This window comes from Copadichromis virginalis, linkage group LG7, assembly GCF_057382275.1.
Source record: "Copadichromis virginalis isolate Kocher_CV1m ecotype Utaka linkage group LG7, C_Virginalis_male_GT1.1, whole genome shotgun sequence".
Taxonomy (NCBI): domain Eukaryota; kingdom Metazoa; phylum Chordata; class Actinopteri; order Cichliformes; family Cichlidae; genus Copadichromis; species Copadichromis virginalis.
This window is the reverse complement of record NC_140624.1, coordinates 64000885-64025487: the sequence shown is the minus strand read 5'-3', so window position 1 is coordinate 64025487 and position 24603 is coordinate 64000885. Positions and strand designations below refer to the sequence as shown.

The 24603-nt window shown below is 39.7% G+C and overlaps 1 protein-coding gene across 5 annotated transcripts in view; it reads right to left on the bottom strand.

Moving 5' to 3' along the window:
- Positions 1 to 24603, bottom strand: part of kiaa1549la (KIAA1549-like a) — a 115874-nt gene that overhangs the window by 51786 nt on the left and 39485 nt on the right. For 4 of the 5 annotated variants that reach the window (XM_085464731.1, XM_085464730.1, XM_085464733.1 and 1 more), the window contains exons 2-7: positions 19403 to 20122; positions 15933 to 16748; positions 15195 to 15310; positions 11379 to 11601; positions 8131 to 8264; positions 7066 to 7234 (exon numbers count right to left, since the gene is read on the bottom strand). In XM_085464731.1, the coding sequence (XP_085320857.1) occupies positions 7066 to 7234; positions 8131 to 8264; positions 11379 to 11601; positions 15195 to 15310; positions 15933 to 16748; positions 19403 to 20122 (2178 nt within the window). The remainder of the gene's footprint in view (positions 1 to 7065; positions 7235 to 8130; positions 8265 to 11378; positions 11602 to 15194; positions 15311 to 15932; positions 16749 to 19402; positions 20123 to 24603) is intronic. The other variant, XM_085464732.1, reaches the window with a different exon arrangement.

The window sequence follows — 24603 nt, the reverse complement described above, 5'->3', positions numbered from 1 at the left end:
CGACCTCTTTCTGTGTCCTCTTCATCCGTCAAGCTCTCCCTCCTTATTTCCCATCTGCCTGTTTTACCATCTGTCTCCACCTAACTCCTCTGAGCTGGCTGCTTGCCGAGCATTGAGTGTTTAGCCTGAGTCAGTGGCATTACATGATGCAGTAGCTGTTATCAGCCCGCGTCCTGTCTGCCTGACGTCTCTGTATCTGAACGAGTTCATATTCACTGCGCTGTCCTCTCGAGTTAAACAAGTTCGCGTAAACACATAAGACAATCCGCACCGAAGTGTGAACGTTTAGACTCATTCACTTTGAGAACCTGCTCAATGTGCAGATGACTCCAGCGCTCTGATTTCATCAACACAACAGCTGGAAAAAAAGAGGAAGAAACTTGAAGAAGAATCAGATGAAAAAATAAAAGCAAAAAGCTACTTCTACTATCTAGAAAAATGCCATTTCTCAACAAGTGTAATATTATTGCCTGTGGACTATTTTCACCTGTAGATTGACATATTATCGAGTGAGCATTTTCCATAGGCTATATATAAAAGACAGATGCAGCCATCCTCACATTAACACTGTCACTTTAAAATGTGACAAAGAGCTTTATGACCGTAATCATTTTGCTTCTCTGAAGCCAGATGCTACGAGTGAGTGGTGAAAGTAACTGAGGAATTGAGGGCGCTGTGTTGTTATCAGCAACCACAGTAAGGGTTTAGACACAGAGGATAGTGAGCAGATTGGCGTCTATTGGATTGTTTTAATTGAACTAGTTTCTGCATTCATGGTAATACATGGACATGTGTATACTTTTTTAGCCTCAGTTTCATCTGTTTACCTTATGAACGCAGACATAGAATTCTTAATATGAAACCTAAAATCTTTTGTTTCTCTGTTTTATTTCTATCAATCGCTCAAGCCACACCTGCTCCCATTGAATCCAGGGGATGAAGTGCTTTATATTCTGAACAGCAAGTTTGTTTGAGGGAAAACAAGGATTCGCAAAGAATTGCATCATTTGTTTGACTGACAGCTAAAGCAGCACGATATAATAACCACGTGAGATCAAAGCTCCCTCAGATGTACGCTGCCAAAATTCAGTCACGCTAACCTATAGTTAGCACAGGAAGGTGTTGGGTTTTTTTTTTTTTTCCCCAAATTAATCTCAGTTTAGACAACATTATAATGAGAATAATTTAGACATCTCACTGACCTGAAGGTAAGGATACACACCAAAGCAAATGCAGACACTCTATAAGGAGACAGGCTCAAACACGCACAGTCATTCCCTGTGGCAGCTAATTAAATTCACATTACACATGCCTTCACTGCTTTACAGGCACGCAGCATACTTTAGCCTGTACTTTGAAGAATAATTAAATACACCTGGTGAAAGATTAAAAAATATAATTATACTATAAGGTTGCCCTTTAATCCTCAAAAATGCAAACACTTAAATGACTATATGCTCCTCTGTATGCAAACAGACTGTTCATATGAATCTCAGTATAACTATAGTTAATTTTTCTGACCAATACAGTGACCTGCATATGATCATTTCCGCCCATTTGTTCATTTAATTATGTTTTTAGATTATTATATACAAAACCATTCGCTCACTGTTTCCCTAGAAAAACATGCTGCTTTTAAGAGAACAGACACTGTTTCCGTGGTGATGCCAAGTGGGTTTGCATGTGACTAGGTGAAGTGTGATGTTTGAGCCCTTTGGGTGTTGAGAGCATGCACAAATAGATACTAATCTAATCTCACCGGGCTAAAATTAGCTCATTCGGGGGACATGGTCAACAGACTGCCGATGGCACGATCGAGATGATCGGAGCTGTACAGCTGTTTGCCCTTTCAAAATCTCACAGATGGCAGTAGAGACAAGACCGGAATACAAACAGAGCTCCTGTGGCTCATCTTTGGGGTCTATGGTCATTTACATATGTTTGTAGAGTCTGCGTCAGCTACTGCAATAATTAATGTTTACCGTAAAGATCTTCAGGAGTTGCACTGTTTTTTGGGTTGTTTTTTTTAACTGAATGAAACACTTGAAGTGACAGAGGTGACTGCAGGTTATTCATTTGAGTAGAGAACACAAATTACTCTATAGTACCCTAAAGTGGCCTTTGTCAAGGTAATGCTTGATATAGTCAGGTAACTTAATCATTTCTTTAACTTGTTAGCACCTTCCTGTAGTCTACCTACCTTCAGGTATTTGTAGCTAAATATATAAATACATAAATACAAATAAAATACATTTAAATACATTTAAATTCAATTAAATTCAATTATTAATAATAATGACAAGCTGAAATAATTATTTCCTATATGACTTTATCAGTCCATCACATTTCTTTTGGCCCACTCCTTCCAATGTTGCTTCACTTCATTAAAGTCCTGCAGGCATTAGTTTATGCACGCCTCTCTTAGGGCCAGCCTTTCATTCAGGCTGAAGTCTGGGCTTTGGCTGGGCCACTGCAGCACCTTGATTCTTTTCTTTTTCACACACACTCTGTTGTATATCTGCTGCTGTTCCTGAGATTTTTGTTCTGCTGAATGACCCATTTTTTCCTTAGCTTTAGCTGTCAGCCAGATGGCTTCACATTGAACACTTTGGTATACAGAGGAGTTCATCATCAGCTCAATAACTGCAAGATTCCCAGATTGTGTGGCTGCAAAACAAGCCCAAATCATCAAACGAAGATTGACAACAGCCCTAAATGTTTCCCACTTGTGAATAATCTTTCTCACTCAACTTCAAATTGTTTTGAAATTACTTTATAAGCCTTCCCAGATTATTGCTGATGTTTTTCCTCCTTGGCATTAAAACAGACCTGAATGCTCCAGATGAGCAAGCTGCCAAAACCTGCACTTTTATAGAGGTGGGCACATTTGCTCATGATCAGTTAATCAAGCGCATTTCATTAGCAGAACCTGTCTGCTACTTACCCTCTTAATTCCTATGTAAGCAGCGTGGATGCACTTTCACAGAGTCCTATGCAAACATTGTTTTGGGTGTTTGTTTTATTCTTCTCTCTAACTAAACAGTTTGACCTCTTTCTGTTAACATATATGTGATAAAAGACCATCACTCTTCTTGAATTAGAAAAAATATAAATATTGCAAGGAAAGCCTTAGGTGAGAGCTCTTTGAAGCATGTGGGGGGAAAAAATGAGTAGCACCTTGCATTTTGTAGGAGTACCTAAAATAATCTTACTGTTTATGCAGAATGCTGCTAATGTCACATTATAGCAACCATAAAAACCATAACAAATAATGAGAGTTTTTAGTTAATTTAACTGCAAAATAATAAGTAAAAAAAGCATCAAATATAGCATGACATAGGAATAGTTATGGAATAAATAAATAACATTAAAACTCTACTGCATTAAAGTAGTTAGTTACATTTCTACTGCTCCTATCCATGCTTTCATTCACTCGTCTCATTTTTGCTGCAGGACACGCGTCACAACACCAGATGCTAAAGGAAAAATGAAACCCCAGCAGGTTTGATTAAACAGCAGAATCGGATGTTCTGATAATGAGAATGGAATAACTGCATCAGCCATGATATTTTAGAAAATGCCTCTTATCAGTGTTACCCAATCCTTAATTCCCCCGTAGAGAAGCAGGTCAGACATTTGTTATGTCACGAAACATGCAACGCCCTGCAGTGAACTCACTGGTTCTCAGTAGTCAGTGTTCACGAAGGTACCCTACATATACAACAACAACAACAACAATCTTTATTTATAGAGCACATTTAAAAGCCTTGGGCATACCAAAGTGCTTTACATAAAACAATAAAAGGTTCAAACATTGATAAAGGATAAATAAAAATAACGAGTTATGTTCATAGATAAAAGCTACCAATAAGAATGACTACAGCACATGGGTAATAGCAAGATAAAAGCTGTACCACCATAATAAAAGACACCAATAGAAAGATAGGAGGGAATTAATACAAGAGGTCAATAGGTCACAGCAACCAAACAAACAAACAAACAAACCAGCAATTAAAAGGTGGAGAAGGCAAGTTTAAAAAGATATGTTTTAAGCTGTGATTTAAAAGAATGAATAGAATCAGATGCCCGGATGCCAATCGGGAGATTGTTCCACAGCACAGGTGCAACAAGAGCAAACGATCGATCACCTCTAGTCTTAAGTCGAGATCTGGGCTGAGCCAGCAGTAACTGTGACGATGACCTTAAAGCCCTAGCAGGAGCATAAGGGTTTAAAAGGTCCTTAAGGTAGCTGGGTGCAGTGTTGTTAGTAATTTTAAAAGTAAACAACAAAATTTTAAATTGAATACGATATTTGACAGGCAACCAGTGCAGATCGGCAAGGACAGGAGTAATGTGGGCAAACTTGCTGGTTTTGGTTAGAATGCGAGCTGCAGCATTCTGAACTGTCTGTAATCTCTGTAAAAGGGAAGAGTGGAGACCACAATAAAGTGAATTACAATAGTCTAGCCTCGACGTTACAAAGGCGTGGATGAGCTTTTCGAGATCTTTATGCGGGATATAGCGCCTAGCCTTAGAGATAAGACGAAGCTGGTAAAAACTAGATCTGACAACAGCAGACACTTGTTTGTCAAGTGAAAAGGAGCTGTCAAATAAGACACCCAGATTCCTGACAGTATCAGAGAGAGAACAACTAAGAAAACCAAAGGCATCCCGGAGTTTGGCACGAAGGGCATTACTACCAAAAATCATAATCTCGGTTTTCTTCTCATTAAGAAGAAAGTCAGTTTCAGGCCAGCAGCACAAAGCAGCACAGATTAAGTAAAAGAACAATGGTTATGTAAAGACTAAAGGAATTAGCGTGAAGAAACTCACAACTGCTTTATGGGAAGAAAACAAACAAGAGCAGCATCATCTTCTGACGCCTCTTTCTGCTCTGCATGTGTTCGATCGTCTTGAGTCAATACTGATATCCGACACAGGCAGTCCTCCACTCTGCCTCCAACCTTTGTCTAAGTCATGTTCTGCACCCATGTTCCCTTCCTGCTGCTTAAAACCTGACAAAAAATACACATGGATGTGGGAACCATCTCTGTTCTTGTTGTGTTTTCATTCCAGCCTTGCCAGAATGAGTGTAACACTCTAGCAAGTCATAAAAAATAAATAAATAAAAACATTCCCTGATATTTTCTTGGTTTCGGATCTTTGAGGCAGATATACAACATGTTCAAACCTACCTCAAATTTACCTCGGGGTGATATATTGATTAAAGTGGAACAGAGCAAGGTAAATAAAAAATGTAACGTATTTATTTATTTGAAGTTCTTCTCAGTAGGTGATGAAGATACCAGCAAAACAAAAACTACAAAGTCACCTTTTCAGCTATAAACTATCCCTGACAACGCAGAGGAGGCTCCTTCTGATTTGTCAGAATGAGCTAAAAAAAACAAAAAAACAACAACAACAACAACATCAACAAAAACCACACCCATTAGGGCAATATAACGTCAAGTCAGTATAATGTCAAAAGCAATCTTGCCAAATCGGGCCAAACTCTGAAATGTCACTCCTAAGTCTCCGACAATGGCAGCTGTGGATGAGGTTGATTTTGATAGTGTTATAATAAGCTCTGGTACAGTGCATTGACATATACAGCTAAAGTGTTGCTGCGACATTTAACTAAACATTGCAAAGTGTGAATGTAATATTTCTTAATATTTTCTAAATTGTCAGAGCAACATGCCTCACCCGATGATGAATTTCTCATTTTAATTTCCCCTTGCAGCCCTTTATAAAAGATTAGAAATGCATCATAATCATCCAGCCGCGACTCTAAGATGGCTTGAAGGTAGATCTAGTGAATGAGTACTGAGCACCCTAACTGAACTCTAATTTACTGGTTATACATCATTTATTCTGAATTAGACTGTTGAAGTCTTTGTGTGCTGCACAAAGTAACAATCTCAGTGATTAATAATGAAATACTAAAAACTGCAATTCCTCCAATGGCCACTTGAGGCTCCAAAAGTGAGTCAATTTGCTTGTTAAATGCAAAACTAACACCATTAACATCATGTTTCTAGCCTGATATGCTACAATAGAGAGTTTAACCCTTCATAACAACTTTGAGTGGCGTAACTGATTTCATTGGTCGATGGCGCCAATCAGCATCGCCTTCACTAACTGGAGTGATTCTAAAAGACCTCTCGACATTGTGCTGTTGGTGGCTTCCAACACATTCTCACTCCCAAAGCGTAACATTTTACACTAGGTGACAAATCGTCTGTATATTACGCTTCCGGGCACCCAACACGTCCATATATCACGAGATCGGAAAAATGAGGAAACAAGAGAACTGTTTGGAATGAATCTACACATGTACATTTGTTTTACTTAAATCGCTTTGAAAAACACTATCTAACGTCATTAAAGTGCTGGGTAAGGTTAGGGATAAGGTAAGGGTTAGGGCTGGAATACATGGCTGGAACGTGTATTACCGTGGGAGCATCATTCTACTGGATTTCATCCATAACCCGGCACGTAGCATAAAGAACGCTGAAGGTCACCTTTCACATTCCTCAGGAAGGCCTCTGGACTTGACAGGTCGTCACTACATTACGCCTTTTGGAGCATTTTTAAAGGATTATCTGAATACATGTATGGCTTTTTTGTAGTGCAGATCAGCCACAAAGTTTAACTTCACCTGTGGTGATCATTACAGTGGCTACAACCATCTTTTATATACAGTCTATGGGTACCATAAACTGTTAATGCGGTTGCTCAAAAATGGGATTCCTACCTGCAGCAAACCACACTGGAAGTGATGTAAAGCATGCTTTAATGCTCACAAAATCTGTTTCTGCTAATCAACATGGCAGATGCACTAATTAAATTTCATTACTATTTGTTCTGGGTGCCATAAACCTAAAACTTTCAATAAACATAAATGGGGGAAAATAAAACCAAAAGCATCTGTATGGCTATCTTACAATGAATAATCGATTACTGTGTGTCAATGTACAGTATGTATGTACAGCACTTTAGCTGTAAGTGCAAAAAATAACTAAATGGATAAAAGTGTATTGAGTGTATTATGGATGCACTTACGCTCAGCGATGACCAGCGGTGGGTAGAACAGAAAGTACCCCACCAGCTCAGCAGTGAGCTGGTTGAGAAGACTGCTGGAAATTGTCCCGTTAAGTATTGAATCCTGATTTTTCACCACATACACCAGAGTGACTGAGGGGGAGTCAGGCTCCTGGGAGACACTCTGGATCTGAGGATAAACACACAAGCACAAAATACATTTTATTATTTTTATTTGAATCCGCCTGTCAAATATGGTACACTATGTGCCCCATAGTCATTCTAATATTTGTCATATTAGAATGACTTCAATACTTTATAGCGGGCACACAAACAGCCAGCTACGGCTGCATGTATAATTCAAATATTTCTGCTGAAATATCTAAGCGTATCATGCCAAATGTCAAAAATCCACATAAAGAATGCATACCAGAGCTTCAGACACAGTATTACACTTTGAGTGAGCACAATATAATAAGACCTAGGTGGTGCTGTGAACCTTATGTGAATGAGTCACCGTAAACGAGTGGATGGCAATACAAGGTACGAGGGATTCCCATCACATTCCTCCATGAGTGTTAATATTTCAGAGGATAAATTATGAATGGAGCCTATATATCTGTCTCTTCATGCTGAGACCTACTTCTGATTGTGATGGTGTGTGCATGTGCAGTATATCCTGCATTCATGAGGGTACATTGACAGATGGAGAGAAAGAGACAGGAAATAAGAAAGAGGAAAGAAGAGCTTCAAAAAATAAAAATAAAACAGCATTGCACACAAATGAGCTTTGATTGTGTCTCCAGTTGTTTAACAAAACAGCTATTTTCTTCTTTATTTTTTTAAATTGCTGCAAAACTGTCTGACCTTTTATACCAGGCAATTACCACAGAAAACACAAGAAACACACGCCTGAAATAAGGTATTCTGACTAGTTATAGAGTGGATACAATCAAGAAAGCTTGTTTTCTGGTAAGTGACGAGAATTTGACTTTATTATTCATGTAAACCTTCTCAGCATGCAGCATGCAAATACTGCTTATTTGTCCGTCTGTTTTTTCTAATAAAAAACGCCCCACGCAGCACCTCAACAGTGAGTGTGTTGTAGGTCTCCAGCACTTTGTCCTGAGCTTCATCAAAGGCGTTCTCCAGCCTCTGCTCCAACATCTGAACAAAACTGCAGGAGTAGATGTTGTCTGTCGGGCCAACAAACCTCAATACTGGAAAACAAACCATAAAAAACAACAACATTATTTATAGACTGCAGTTTTAAAAACCTACAAAGTTTGACAATGTTCCCTTTTTTTTTTTTCATGAACCGGTGGTAAGATGCTTTAAAATTTTTCACTTTATGGGCAGTTAGCTCAGCAGGATGAGACAGAGAAATGGCCCGGGAGCCTGGGAGCCTCTTCCAGTGCAGATAGCTTTTTTACTCCTCTATCAATCAAGTGTATTTCATTTTGCTCTCGTCATTAAAAGGATAAAATAAACCAATTATTGAACAAAAACTCTTTAGTTTGAAAGTCAGACACATTCATATTTATTATAACTGATTTATGGGTGGCAACCTTGTGTCCAGTGCCTCTAATGCCATTCTCTGGTGATTTCTTTAGCAGAAACCTACGTATTCAGGTACCAGCTCCAAAATCTGGCTCTTCAGATAACAGACTTTCATTTAGAGTTTAATCTGTTGTCATGGCAATGTTGTAGCTACAAATTGAATTACTGCACCACAAGAATCATGGAAAGAGAAATTATTTAAAAACTCTTCAGCAATCCACTTCATCACGCTGCATCTAGAATCTGTATCTGGGGCTGTGGTTTAGGCATTAGTGCCCTATATAAATGTCGGTGTGATCAATAAACCTAAGCAGTGAGACACAGAAAGAGGATTATCATCACTATCTAGAATTAGAACAACTGAAAATAGTATTTCTATGTTAGCGTCACACAGTCCTGCACCGAGGAGGCACAGGGTAAGCAATATTGAGTCTATCAGATTACAGCAGATGTTATTAATGTTGTCGCCCTCTGTTCTCGCCTTGCACTCTTGTCTTTCTTTGCTGTTTTTTAAAAAAAAGCTCTGTAGCGACTGGGATAGGAGAGGTGGAAAAATATTCTGACCTAAATTCAAATGCCGTGATGCTTATGAGTGCGGGCTACATCTCTCAAAAAAAGAAAAAAAAAAGACACTAGATCATTCACTGGTGTCTTAGCCTGCAACACTGTGCAGGCGCAAACACTGCTGACCCAGTTGGTAATCTTATGTAAATGGATCTGTGGCTGCTAAATTGGCATATACTATACATTTATGGATTAAAGCTGTACAACACAGAAATGGGTTTTAATTTCTGCTTCAAGTGCCTACTTCACATCCAGGAGTAGATACAACAAACACAGCAAACATCACTACAAGTGCTAAAGTGTGGGAATTGGCAGAGAGCTGTAGTTGTTTTTACAGAAAACGTGAAAGCCAAAAAATAGATGTTCTCAGTCGCTTAAAGCCACTATGTAGGGTTCATGAACATACACTAAATACACTGAATAGTCGTAATGGTTTTCATAAACACACTCATCTTTGCATACAAAAGAAATCATATCTTAAATGAATAATTCTTACAAAGCGGGCCAGTTTGCCCATTTACAGTCATGAAATACAGAACAAGTAGCTTTAATTGAAACTGTGTGTCTGATGAGACTGCTGAGAAAATGTTTTACATCTAATTAGTTGCTAATGCAAAAGTGTACATTAGATAAACAGCAGTCAAAGTTGTAATTAACACTAAAAACATTTTTAAAGCAAAACCATAGTGGGAGCTTGTTTCCAAAGATTTTTGCACATTTTTGCAAATAATTTTATTAATTAGAAAGGAACAAAAAGATGTCGCATACATACCAAAAAATGTATGCACAGATAAAAATGCACAGAGATTTGTATAAAATGTACAGAGATATGTATCACTGTACACAAAGCTTAGGAAAAAACTGCAATAACATGATTGGTATTTTTTAGTTTCTACGGCAGGGGGATGGATTAAACCACTATTTTACATGGAAAAATGCCTTCTCTGCCCATTAACAACTACCATCTTCAGCCCGTGAAACAATATTACCTCAGCGAAATGAAGAGAATTTCAGAGGTGATCATTATTCTTATCCTCCCCATTATTAATATGTTTCTTTTTCATGAATGCAAGTTTAAGAAAAGGATTAATTATAGACAGTAAATTGTCTTTCCTTCTTTTCTTGGGAGAAATAAATCTCTCTCTTATTAGCTTCTCTTCATTAGTTCCATAAAACCGGAGCTGAATTTAAAATGCTTCTTGATGATCGGGCCCCATCATTTCTTAAAGACCTCATAATATCACGTCATCCCAATAGAGCACTTTGCTCTCTTACTTGTGATTCTTGGGGTTTCCAGTGGAACCAGCTCCCAGTTTGGATTCGGGAGACAGACACTCCTTCTGCTTATAAAATGAGGCTACAAAGCTTATAGTTAGGCTGGATTCAGTGACCCTGTACAGTTCCTTAATTATCCTCGGGTTGCTGGGATACTTTCCACGATGCAGTGAGAGTTCTTCTTCACCACTTTTGCCATATGCTTGCTAATAAGAAATCATCTGACTGTGGAGGGTCTTAACTTTACAACATAAACTGTAACTTCTGTCGGTGCTGTGCTTTTTTGGAAATCGAATTTCCCAGAGGAACCCACCCGAGGGATTAATAAAGTTCTATCTAATCTAATCTAATCTAAAGTGGCTAAAGGTGCCTGCTGTTATGCAGTGCTGCTATATAAATACAACTGAACCAAAATTAATAATAGAATTAGTGATACCAATTCAAAACCTACAAAATTCTACAGATTTAAAAAGTACAATACTTATTTAAGGAAATCTAATCTGTGCATGTATATTTTAACTAACAATTCAATAATTGCATTCATTGTCCTACTTTTGCTCCCATGAGGTTTCGATGTGTGTCTGGGTGGGCATGCTGAAATGTGTTTTTTTAAGAGGCTTACCAGGCTGTCTGAATGAATGGAGCAATTTGCCTTTGCTCTGCAGTCGTGGAAGTTTGTATGGGATTTAGGGTATCAGAGAAGAGTAAAGGAGAGCAGACATGTAATCAAAAGTTTCTAATTTTGACTCAGCTCTACTCTTCCTCTGTGTCCTCCTCCCTGCGTTCTCTCTCCCTCCCTTTCTCTATACATCTTTAACTTCTGCTATCCTCTCATACTCCACCTCCATCGCCAGATCCTAATCAAGCTGGTGCTGTGAGAGCCGCTTGAGTAAAACTGCTCCATCATATCTCATTTTTTTGTTTGCTTTCATCACCTGTTTTCAGCTGCAGGTGAATATTTGGAGCAGGCACCCAGGTTGCCACGGGAACCAGAACAGCCTTAACCAATGGCGTGTGCTGCCTGATGTCCGACAGCAGCTTGTCAAAACCGTAAACATTCAGGGCTCTGACAACCATGGCGGAAATGTAGACAGTTTTCCCGTTGGTCACGTAGTATCCCAGCGTCACGTTGTGGGGGCTGCAGTCATCGTGTTCCACCTGTGACAGAGATGCAGAGGAGAACAATACAGGTTGGAGTTTGTTTTTTAAAACTACATTTATATCTGTATTTCAAGGCAGACTGTCTTTAAAGCATTGTTTACCTAGTGGATTTGTGTGCTCATTTTAAAGCATACACACTGCAAAGAACTGCAGAAACCATATCAGAGCAGAAATCAACTCTACCAGGTGACACGAGCTTAGAAAACTACACTGTACACCAAGCATCTTTGTCTGATACATGTTGTTCTCAAGCGATGGGCTTCAAATATAAATGTATCAGACTATGAATACTTATAATCCTGGCATTTTTTTTTAAGTCAAATCTGACTCAAGGGAATTTTATAGCTTGAGCCCTCACCAGTCATGAATCTGATGAACCGTGTCCCGGAAAAACACACACAGACAACAATCGGCGGTGAGTCAAGGCTTGTATTTCTGGAACTATACACCGCCCACTTTCCTCTACCTTCAACCACACTGAGCTGCTGTAGCTTGTGTTACTATGGCGTCTTCCTCTTTCTTCATCCTTCTTTTTCCTCTCCTCTCTTCCCTGGCTTCCCCGGCTAGTCCATTTCTCAAAAATAACACATCCTTCTTAGTGAAACTGTATCTCATTAACCTTCTCTCCTACTCTTATCCCCTCTACTTTCCATGCAAACAGAAACGAAAGAAAGTTCACACAGTTTTTCAAACTATAGCTACCTGCCATCTTTGTTTAAGCCCTTTTCTGTTTTAAGTTCTCGTCAAAGCTTTAGCCCCAGTTTCTTCTTTAGTTTTTAATTATACTCAGCGACACATTCCTTTATTCCAGCACCCTACCTTTGGGTTTTGCATATCATTAGAAAACAAAAAAGAGCTTTTGAAGCTCTCATTTTAAGGGCTAAAATGAAGAAGAGTGGGAAAGTCAAAGTATTTCTTGCAGATATTATGTGCGGTTGCAGGAACAGACTGGTTGTCCTCATGTCCTCCGGTGTTACGGCTGGTTTCCTGGCTACAAGGAAAACAAGTGAAAGTCAACTCGATCCTGTGACGCAATCTTCTAACCATAAGCACTCTGTAACTGTCAGCTTGTTAGCTTGTATTCTTTGTTTTGCCCACCTATTTACTAAAGAAGCACACAAACTATTAATGACTCATTTATGGAGATTCCAGTACAGTAGCTGAAAAAGCAATTATGTTAAAAGACATGGTTCAATGACACAACATATTAAATGTAACCTGCAAGTTAATTTCATGCTGTTTGACAATCCCTGCCCACGCTGAAGCAATGTTTCGCCTGCGTATCACTGCTTTTAAAGATCTGTTTCCTTCCTCTTGTTGTTGCTATTGTCAAAGGACTGATCCTGACTGCCAAATAATAGCTTACGTTATCTGATGGATAGGATGAAAACTCAGGAGATTGAGGTTGTGTGTATGTGTTGCAGGAGGGTTAGATGAAAGTGGACTGCAGCTTTGAGATACTGAGTCACTCCAGCGTGAGCTCACAAACAACTGGATAAAAATAGAAAGAAAAAAAAAAAGATGAAGACAGACAGACAGCAAGATGAAGGGAGGCAGGTGGACAGACAGAGCCGGGCAGGCCCAACAGGCGTACAAACAGACAAGTGAGACAGACAGGTTGGCAGAAAATCAATCGACTTAAACCCAGGGAACAATCAGATTGGAGGGAGACGGAGAAAGGGAGCAATATGAGAAATGTAAACACTGAGAAATATGCAAAGGAAACAAAAGTCAGAACAGAGACATGATACAGAAAAAAAACAGCAGAATGGGAAAATTATGTGAATGAAAAAAACGTAATAGCTCATTCTTAATTTGTTTTACATTGTAGCGCATGTGAGAGAGAGAGACAGTACAAGGGTGCGTAATAACCTCTGAGTAAACTGCCTCGATATTCAGCAGGTCATAACAATTCAGACTCAACCACAGTCTGCATTAGTCACCTCTCTAGCACCCTTCATGTGAATCCTTATGAAGTGAATGAGGAGGAGCATGTGATGAAAAGTATTGTAAACTGATGACACACTCACATATAGAATATCTGAGCACACATGAAGAGCAAAAATCATGGCAAAACAGAAACACAACAAAAAGATTTGACTGCAGCATTGCGGCGTGGTCCTTTTAAATATAATTTATAGATCTACAAAATTTCTTCTGCAGTATTAAATGCACTAGAAGATTAATAATGTGTATGCAAAAAACTTGTATTAGCCTTAATAGCCATTTTATTTGCTTCTGACATATGTCTTCTAGCCACTTATCCATTGCTGCTGTGGTCTGATCTTTCTGATCTAATTAGCAATAATTAATTATTGTGAATTGCTCGAAATACAAATTATTAGTTGAGCATACTAGTGTTAGCTGCTAGCTTAGCACCCTCTGATCACTACTGGCTCCAAAAAAAGATGTTTGATGCTTCAAAATGTCCAGAAAACAACGCTAGATATGTCCATCTTTTATGTACAGTCTTTGGTAGTTATGGGCTGGTCAGCTGTGTTAGTATGAGGGGGCGGAGCTCTGAGCACAGGTTCGTCATAGAGAGACATGATGTCATTGGAGCTTCCGTAGTTGGCCACACCACGACGATTCCCACAGTGAAACCCTTTACTTTGCTATCAGAGAACCAGGGATTACAGGAAGTAACCCAACATCATTGTTTTTATGATTTTTATTATGTTTTTGATCTTTACCAGTAATAATTTAACAAATGCCTTGCCATTATTGACCTTTTCTTTTGGACCTTTATTACACAAACAGATGTCTGTGGTTACAGTAATGGCAAAAAGAAAAAAAAAGCGCAGCCTCTTCGGTCACCTTGAATGAAGCTGAACTAAACTTCAAGGGAGTTTGAGCTTTTAGGAGGGGGCTGAAAGCACACAGTTGGTTCTTTTCAGAGTCCCTTTAGGAAACACCACGGCAGATCGTCCCCCTCCATCTCACCTTATCCTTCACTACATCCATTAATTTTGTCTGTGCTCTTTCTCTTCTCGTGTCTGGCAGGACACCCTTTCAACATCCTTTGCCCAGAATATCCACTTTCTCTCCTCTGCACACCTCCAAACGATCTCATCTCCAGTTTGAACTCCTGTCTTTTCGTTCATGCCACAGTCTCCGAAGCATACATCATAGCATGTATCACCAGCATCTTGTCAAGCTTCTCCTTCACTCTTCTGCTATCTTTATCACTGCTGACACTCATCTTCATCGACTCCGCCCTGCCTCCACTCTCTTCTTCACTTCATATATTCATTGTAACATCCATCTTCTTCTCATTCACACACATGTATTCTGTCTTGCTTCTAATGACTTTCACTCCTCTTCCTCTGCCTACTTTCACTGCAGATCATAATGTCATCTGCAAACATTATAGAGCTCTCTGTCCTCCTCTATCAACCTGTCCATTACCACTGCAGACAAGAGGGGGCTTGGAACAGATCCCTGATGTAATCCCACCCCACCTTGAACCAATTTCTCACTCCTTCCACATACCTCCCCACCGTGTTGCTACCCTCAGACATGTCATACATGAAAAACCAGTGAGCGGAGCTTATAGAAAAAGAAGAAGACGATGATGAAGAAACACTGACCTGTGCATAAACAGTGGAGTCATTCAGGGCTCTCTGCAAGGCATGACTCAGACCTTTGGAGAGGTGATGTTTCAGTATGAGGTCTAAGCGGTTCCTGCGCAGCTCAATAGATAACACTGTGAAGATGAAAAAATGTAATTAGTTCTCAATCACCGTGCACTATGTCTTCATATGTGCACATTTACATAATTTTTATGCTTTAATAAATCTATCAGCACTGCTTCTGCTGTAAACTTAAAGTATACTTACTTATATATCATGAACAAGCTCAAGTACTATTAAAAGCTTTAAAAAAAAACCACAGCATCGCTGCTATGTGCAATCAAATGCTCACTAATGTGTGATGTGTGGCTTTTTATATTTGTTAATGGGGAAAGGCTGTACTTACTTTTATCCAAGTTTTAATTAATTTGTGCACCTCTACTGACATGTTGGCCACATAATAGGCACTTTCTGCCTGACTCTCAAATGCGGCATTTTGTGTGCATTCATTATTACTTCATTATTTTTTCTGGAAGATAAGATGGTAAAGTCTGCCTGTACTTAACACTGAGTGTACTTTATGTAATTTAAAGGACATGCAATACCTAGATTATTTTTATGAGAGCTCTCTGATGTCCTAGCCATTCATCTTACTAGCTTTACTTATTCTTCCTCATCTTTCACACAGTTTCTATAAATGTTAAGAAATCCATCATTATCTCATTATCGCTTACCGGTGATGTTTTGGTTTCTTACCTGTTCTAACCCAAAACTTTTCAGTAATGTTGCACGGCAGAGGACTTTCCTCTGCACTGGTACTAGATGGAGGAGGAGATGGAGTAGTCTGGATGAACACAGTGGTAGCAGGCGCCTTTGTTGTTGTTGTGGTAGAAGTAGTAGTAGTGGGAGCTGTAGTAGTCGTGGTAGCCATGGTGGTAGTAGTAGTGGGCTCAGGGGTGGTAGTGGTAGTAGTTGTGGTGGTGGTGCTGGTGCTGGTGGTAGTAGTCGGGGGAAGAGTAGTAGTAGAAGCAGTAGTCGGGGCAGGTGTGGTTGTTGTAGTGGTTGCAGGTTGAGTTGTTGTGGTAAGTCTGATGCTTGTTGTTTGCTGCGTAGTGGTTGCAGCACTGGTATTTGGCGATAACGTTGCATTGTTCCCAGTGGTTGCTGCCTGATTCATCATATCATCGGTGGTCACAGTAAGAGTGGTCGTTAAGGGTGTTGTTGTAGTTACTGTTGTCAGCTGAAGACTGTCATTGGTCACAGTGTCCTGGCTTGTGATGTGTGTAGCCGTGCTGGATTCTGGTGGTGTTTGTGCTCTTGCAGTTGTGGGGAATGGTAAAGTTGAGCTGGTAGTGGGAGACAGAGGCATCTTTATGGTGGTGGTGGTTGTTGTGGTGGTCGGACGCCGTGAGGCGTTTCTGGTGCGCACAGGTGCAGTGGTGTTCCACTGGTGGGTGGAGAAAGGGCTGGTGACATTGGCAGGAAGTGTGACATCATGGTCACCCACTGTGGACAGGAGTGATTCGGGAACTGTAGGGAGATCCCAGGCCGGCAGGCTGCTCACTGAGTCCTCTGTAGGGCAGAAAACATGAAAATCAGTCATAATAAAGGATTTCCAGAGACTCTGAATATAAAAACTACTCAGCCTTTTTTCGGATTTAAATGGAGCACAGCATTAGTTCAGCTAGTTCATCTCAAACAGGGTACACAATTCAAGCTGCAACAATTGCTACAGATCTGCAAGCCACTTTGTGACCCACCACTTCAGCACTTCCTTTCACAGTATTTCTAACTTAAATGAATGCTGTGTCTGACGTCAGTGATGCCTGCTTTGTTCTGTTTGGGGGTCTTGCTTTTTCCCACCCCCACTACAGTTTTCCCATGTGTGCACAGCAAAGGATGGAGAGGTCCATAAACAATGCCAGTGTGCTGCATACAGAAGTATCGCTCATCTGTTGATTATAGTGGTCCTGAATGAACCATACATCTTATATTAGGTCAAACATGAACTGCAGAAAGATAAGACACTTGAAAGTATTGGTGCTATTTTTGGTATTTTATATCATCTGCTGACCTACATACAGCGTATGCAATATATAACATAAGAGACTACAGGCTGATAGCAAACACTAATGCAGCTACACTTGTCTTTGACCTGAATCTGTAATATTTGACTCTTAAAAAGTGTAAACACAGTTTTAACCTACTCATACCACACCTATATGCATATATGCAAAGACCCCTGAGCAACCAAGTTTAGAGCAATGTCTCTTAAATCCTCATTAAAGCACTGCCATAGGGGTATTTAAATCTAAATAAAGTGATGCAAAGGAACCAGTTGCCTGATAACAGCAAACCAGCAAGACTCAGTTTTCACTTTTGTCATGAATGAAAAAGATGAGGTTTTTGTCCAATTGAAAGCACTTAGATGGACTGCATGATAGTTTCAATTTTGAATGGGAAATAGAAATCCAATTATAAAATGTGAACCAGAGAGGCATTTAAATGAAAGGGGTTTGTTTAATCCATCTACATACTGATGCGAGACGCATATTGATGAGTGTAGAGGAAGCTAAAGTAAACAAGAGCCAGGCGATCAATGAACCTTTTCAGACCAAGCTGCGGATTCATTCTTATCAACACCTGACGACTTCAAATATTGTGCTTGTTATGTGACACAAAACTCTGAGCAACAGGATATTAGCTTTCTGCTCACTCGTTGATCAGAAGCTAAAATATATGTGACGGATTTACCTTGCTGATGTCAGCGCTATAGATAATGATGGCATGACAGGAAGCAGGGGAGATACGAAGGTGATGAAATGGGACAGGACATGAAGGATGCTGACAAAATAGTGAGGGCGATGATGGGATGATGAAGATGATGCGCCTAAGTGGCTGTGATGATAGCAATGCTGAAAATTACAATTTGATGAAAGTAGTTAAGAATGACAATTCATAAAAGATGACATCAAAGCCGATTTCGCTGTGTGAAAGTGTGCTGTAGGTTTAAAAAAAACAAAAGCTGAGCAAAATTAGCTGACTGTTTGCTATTCACTTATTATTGCCACAATAGGCCTTTGTGCAATGACGTAAGCAGAGTTAATGCATGCCATTATTCAATTAGGGGGAGCAATTAAATTCCACAGTCCCTGCAATCAGGTGATCACATTAAAGCAGTCTCTTTATGATTACTTTTCACGGGATGCCAAATACAATACTACATTGTTGTGCATGATCGTTCAGTGGCACATAATCCTCAGAGGAGTCTTGCTATTCAGAAAGGTGAGAAACTGCTGAGACAATTTGCAAGTCACACACACAGCTCCACACACGTTTAGCTCCAGTAGCTAAATGTTGGTGGGTGGGTAACAGTGTGATCCTATTTTATGCTAGTTTAAAGTTTGGCCGGAGTCAGAGGGTCAAACAGCTTTGTTATGCTAGTATAAATAGCATGCTTCCTGCCTCTCTAAGCAGACTGTATAGACTGCATGGGTTGTTTCATTTCATTCTTTTAACTACACTGAAGTGATACCAGAATCCTGAGGGTCAGGCTATAGTATGAAACATCCACCCAAACTAGCATTTTTCATTATGTAGCATGAACCACAGCAGATGAATTATACTTTGTATACAGGACACCGTTGCATTGCATGTAACCCATGAACCAGTGTTTGGAGCAAAAACAGGCCCAGATTTCTTGTTAACAGCAGTGGATCTTAGATGAAAGCTAAGCTAGCAGGCTAATTAGCTATAACTAATTAGCCGCTTAATGCTAATTCAAAAATCTTAGAACCGATTAGTTTAATGAAAAAAAAAACTAAATGTATTTTAGCTTATATCATGATGTGTATGCAAATCAATGCTTACTGAAAAAAAAATTTTTTTTATATTTAAACTAAAGTTATTTTTTAACTGTATGTATTATATTTGTAGGAGAAATGACGAAAGCGAAGATGAAGACAGTACACTTCATCTCAGTTATGTTTCCTCAAAATTGCATTGCTCCCTGTTGTACTCGAAGTCTAACCACTACTTACCAAGATAATTAGTGAAAAATACTCATGCTGATGAACACACAATTTCATCAACTCCTTACACTGTTTCTCTTGTTTTTCCTTTTTAGGAAAAAACTATTTTTTAGTCAGCAGTGTCTAGTTATGGTTGCTAACACGTAATCATTGTAAAAATGTGAAACATATTCAAATGGCAGAAATATTACATACCAATGGTGGGGCTACTGTTGCTGTTGGAGTAGTTAGTGTTGACAACAAGCACAGATATATTCTGTGATCCTGCTGTGTGACTGTCTTGTAGTGTACTAGCTGGAGAGGAGGAGGATGTGGAGGAAGAAGGCAAAGAGGATGCTTTTGTCGTAGAGGAGGAGGTGGCTTTGGCCGATGATGAAGAGGAGCTTTTGGTCCAAGCAGCTTTAGACAGCAGCCCTAAAGGTTTTCCAACCACTGGAGCCTGCAGCTCTGCTGTCTCTGCCAGCATGGTTAGGACAGATGAGAAAGCTGCCTGCTCTCTTCTTTCCTCTCCATCTGTCTGTAGCCTCCGCTGCCCCAGCCAGGGAGCTGTGTCCCCAGGCATGCTCGGCAGGTCTTCCCCTTCTGTGTCTACGGGCCTCCATTCTGCTCCGACTTCAGCCCAAGCACCAGTTCCTGTCATAATCCCAGTCTCGGTAAAGACTTTGCCACCTGCTTCAGCACGCACTCCTGCTTCTGTTTCTGTCCAAACTGCTGTTCTGGCTTCAGCAAACACTTTTGCCTCAGGCCAAGCTTCAGACCCAGCATCAGGACCAGTGTGAGGCCCATCCATTGTATCCTTGTTGTTAGCCCCAGCTTTGTCTCCAATCCCAGGGGTGGCCGAGAGGTTGGAAGTCACTGCGGGGTCCAGAAGCAAGTCAGCCTGCCTCATTGACTCATGATGACCTCCCTCAGCTGCTGGAAACAGAGTGATGGAGAAGGAAATGGGGAAAGAAAAAGAAAGAATAGAGTTTAATTAGGAGTTCTGGACAACGGCACAATAGTGAGCAGTCTTTGACTCATCAGTCCCACAAGCTAGACAATTACTTTTATGGTAACACGTTCCCGTCCATGCACAAACACACATTTGTGAGCACACACAGCTGGAATCCTCAGATCATTAGTCCTCATAATGCCATCACAACTTTCCAGATGCCAGGAGATTTTAACTGTTTTGCTCATCACTGGGGAAAAAATAAAAGTTCCTCCCTCACTCTCTGCAAAACACACACACACACACACACACACACACACACACACACACACACACACACACACACACACACACACACACACACACACACACACACCTTCTCTTTTTTACCCCTCTGTCTCTCACACATTTATCCAAAGGGATTAAAACTGCAACTGTGGAAAATAGTAATAATGTCTAAAGTAGGTCACTTATGTTTTTAGAGGATAAAGCATAGGGAATTAATTTAGATGTTCCAGAGTGCATTAGGACACACACACGCACACACACACGCAAATCCTAATCAGCTGTGATTTCACAGATACTAATCTGATCTGTTAGGTTAGCTGTGCTACGCGTGGCGTTATTATTCCTAGAACATACACAAGCGCTCAGCTCACAAGTCAAATGATGAGAATGATCTGTTTTCCAGGCAAAGTTTGGTGTGGCTTATTTTTAAGTAATCACAGTTTTGTGGCGTCATTTTTCATTTGGTAAACATCAGATGATACGTGGAAATGGAGCAACAAAGATAACATTCAGTCAAAGCATTTAGCTCCGGCCTTTATCTCCATTCTGTAAACTGTCTTCATCTTCTCAACAAAGCCTGAAGGTTTGGCAGAGAAAGGTGATCATCCTGCCTAATACATTCAGGCTCAAAGGCACCTTGCCTTAGTGGAAATGAACAAGGAAGAAATACAAGACTGACCGTCTGATTGGCTTGCTGGACGTCTCAGTGGGTGGTACGGTTTACTGCATTTGCTCATTTGTTGTGAAGTCAAAAGGTTTGGTTTTGGCCTCAATCCAGGTAGATGCTGCATGTTTTTGGAGGGTTTTTTTCTTTTTTTTTTTTTTTTGGTTTCCAGCCAAAAGATTATAAGAGAAGTAAATCTGGATAGATTTTTTTTCAGCACACACTCATTTTAGCCTGTGTGTTAAGTGTGCATGTGTGACGCACACTTCCCATGCTCCCCATGTCTCTAAGGAGGATTGGTTAATTAAAAGACAGTGATTCTGAGCAAGAGAAGCTTTATAGAACTAGCTCTGAGCTTAGCTGCTGTATATCCTCTGGACACCTGCTAGAAAGCCTTTCAACCACTGCACTATTAACTACCACCAATCTGTTCCTCATTAAAGGATGTCATACTATAAATATCATTTAAAGTGGAAGTTAAGCTACTGCAATTTATATTGCAGCTGCTTTATGTTATAGCAAGCTAAGCTCCAATAGCAATCTTTGCTTTTAATTAAGTTTAGTTTCTAATGTCCTTTCTTGTTTCAGTTTATTTATTTATTTATTTTTAATATTTCATTTTAGCTTAGTCTTTTGTGGTAGCTTTATTGTTTTCAGTAAATGGGAGAATTTGAAAAATCCGTACAGGTATTACAATAAAAAAGGAAATTATTAAAAGCAGTGGTGTCTCAGTCTTGTAGACCTCCAAAGTCTGAATGAACATGTCCATCAAAAACTCATCAGGCAAGTTTTGATACAATTTCGATACAAACTAACAATTCAATTCAGTTTTATTTATTCAGCACCAAATCACGACAACAGTCGTCTCAAGGGGCTTTATATTATACAGTAGATCCTACAATAATAGATACAGAGAAAAATCCAACAATCATATGACCCCCTATGAGCAAGCACTTTGGCGATAGTGGGAAGGAAAAACTCCCTTTTAACAGGAAGAAACCTCCAGCAGAACCAGGCTCAGGGAGGGGCGTGGCCATCTGCTGCGACCGGTTGGGCTGAGAGAAGGAAGACAGGATAAAAGACACGCTGATACTTAAACAACGGATATTTCTGCTCTGATTTTTATTCTATTTTAATCTGTTTTATAGGTTTAAAAAATCGTTTGAGTTCCTTTAAATTTGTATTTTAACTAAAATGTTTTTTTTGTTTGTTTTTTTTACATCTAGCTTTAGCTATTAGTTTCATTTTAGTTAACTATAATAACCTTGAGAGGAATGTGATTAGTAAATCTACCCTAAAAGTTGACATTTGGCACATAGTTCTTGATAATGTTTAAAAGTAAAAGTGGTACAGAGCATATTAATTTACTGTAATTTGTACAAACACAAGTACACAATACTTATTGAGGAGTGTTTTCTTTCCATAGTCAACTTTTTGTTTCTTTAAGTATCTAACAGGAATCTGTTTATTTGAATGGATGAATGAATGGTCATGGAATGAATGAATGATGGACGGTGTCGAGGATGGAAGGCCTTTACCATATGCATAACTGTTAGCAGTGATTTGAGTGTTTTCTCCGCCAACAGTTGGCCACCTGCTCAGGCTGAGAGCAACATATGCGACTCTACCATCAGACCTCTGACAAAACACTAGGAGAGAAGAACCTCTACTGAGAACAAATATGGACAGGATGGATGGATAGATGGTAGGTGGATGGCGGAACAGAAAATATGGATTAAAGATGGATAAATGTAGATCTGTCCAGACATGATATGCTTTCTCTATTTGGAAAAGACACACTGAGCATGTCCATGTGAGAACATTCGGCTTTTAGCAGATTATGAGAATCATCACATGAAAACGATGCACAAAGCAGGCCGTTTAGGTCGTACTATGTATTGACGATAGCGAGTTTCCAGCTGGCATTGTTTCTGCTGATGTCCCACTGCATCTCTGCAGATGCCAACACAAACCTGTAAAACCTTGCCAGGTCACTGCAAGCTTTCTGACCACTTCGGCTTGCTATTTTCAGGTGCCTGTGATAATATCCGGGTATAATCTCTTTGGTCAGGGCTTTGCCTTCCTCACTCCTGTATTCCATGCTCAAAGCTTCCGGCCAACAAAAGTTGATCCATGCTGCCGCTCTGACTGAGCAGGACAGGTGGTTAGGAAGTGTGAGAACAGAACTGAGCCAATTGGTCGTCAACATGGAGAGAAAAACTGAGGAGGGGGAGTGTGGCAGCTCAGTCTGCCAACCAGCCAACTGGTGGCTGGTTTTCATTCAGGTAATTATCACACATGCTGGATTAAAAAAAATCTAAATGTCTTGATCTCCACCTCAGAGCTGCAGGCAAGATTTGTCTATGTGACTAAACTACATAGTACATCTGCAGTACCACCCTGCAGTACAGAAGAGTGTCACATTATGTGCACTAATGAAGACACTGCAGTTTCAACTCATTAGGCCAAATAAAATAGCATTGTTAGTAACAGGCAGAGCGTTTTTCACATACACAATGCAATCAGTGGATGCGCTCACAATGCCGGGACCTTCAGCAAAAGATGTCATCATGTCACGTTCAGCCTGGTGTTCTATAAAGACATTAAATTCATTTATCAACAACGATTGCACAAAAGCTGCTCAGGATGGTTACAAGTCTTATCTCAAAGTGAGGCACACTGAGCACTGCTGTGAGGGACAATTTTCCATTTCACTTTCACAAATTAAAATATTTACTTGAAACTTTGTTGTAATTATCAAAGTTTCCAAGGAATGAATCACTGGTGATCTAGTGTATATTTTAGTTGGTCTACCTGAGCTAATACTAATGTATTTAATGTAATTAAAAACTAGCTTGCAAATTGCATCTTTATCTCTTAAATTAGCAGTGGTGAAAGGCTAAATGTTAACATGTTACCATTTTTATTGCAAAATTTTAAGAATTGGTTGTCATGACCTTTACCCTTGCAGTTATAGCTTCTTCTTTTTTTGTTTAGTCTATTTTATTTTAATCTGGTATTCCCAGCATGTACAGTTGTGCATTTACATATCTAGCTAACACAGAGCAAAAACAGCATTTAAATGACCTGAATTTTTACTTTAAGTGTTTAGTGAACTCTATCATATAAATGCATTTAATGAAAATCATCCGTCTTTACCTTACTTACTGTTGTTCCAGACTGGGTAGTTACTGTAGGGTACATTATTTTAGCTCGTTCGCTGGAAATCAAGCTTGGACTGAATAATATGGTCTATTTATTTTGTTAACAGCTTATCCACTTATCCCAGCTGTCAAAGGGTAAGAGGCAGGGTACACACTGGACAGTTTGCCAGAGAATTACAGGTATATGCTGAATACGCAAAACAAATTTGCAACTGCCCTCAGAGCATGTGTATGTACAACTGATTCAGCTGAATTTAATCCAGATCATTGGCAGGGGTATTTTTACATTCATTTGTTGTCTAAAGCTTCAAAGCTCACCAGTTGGTGGTGATTTTTCAGTTAAGGTAAT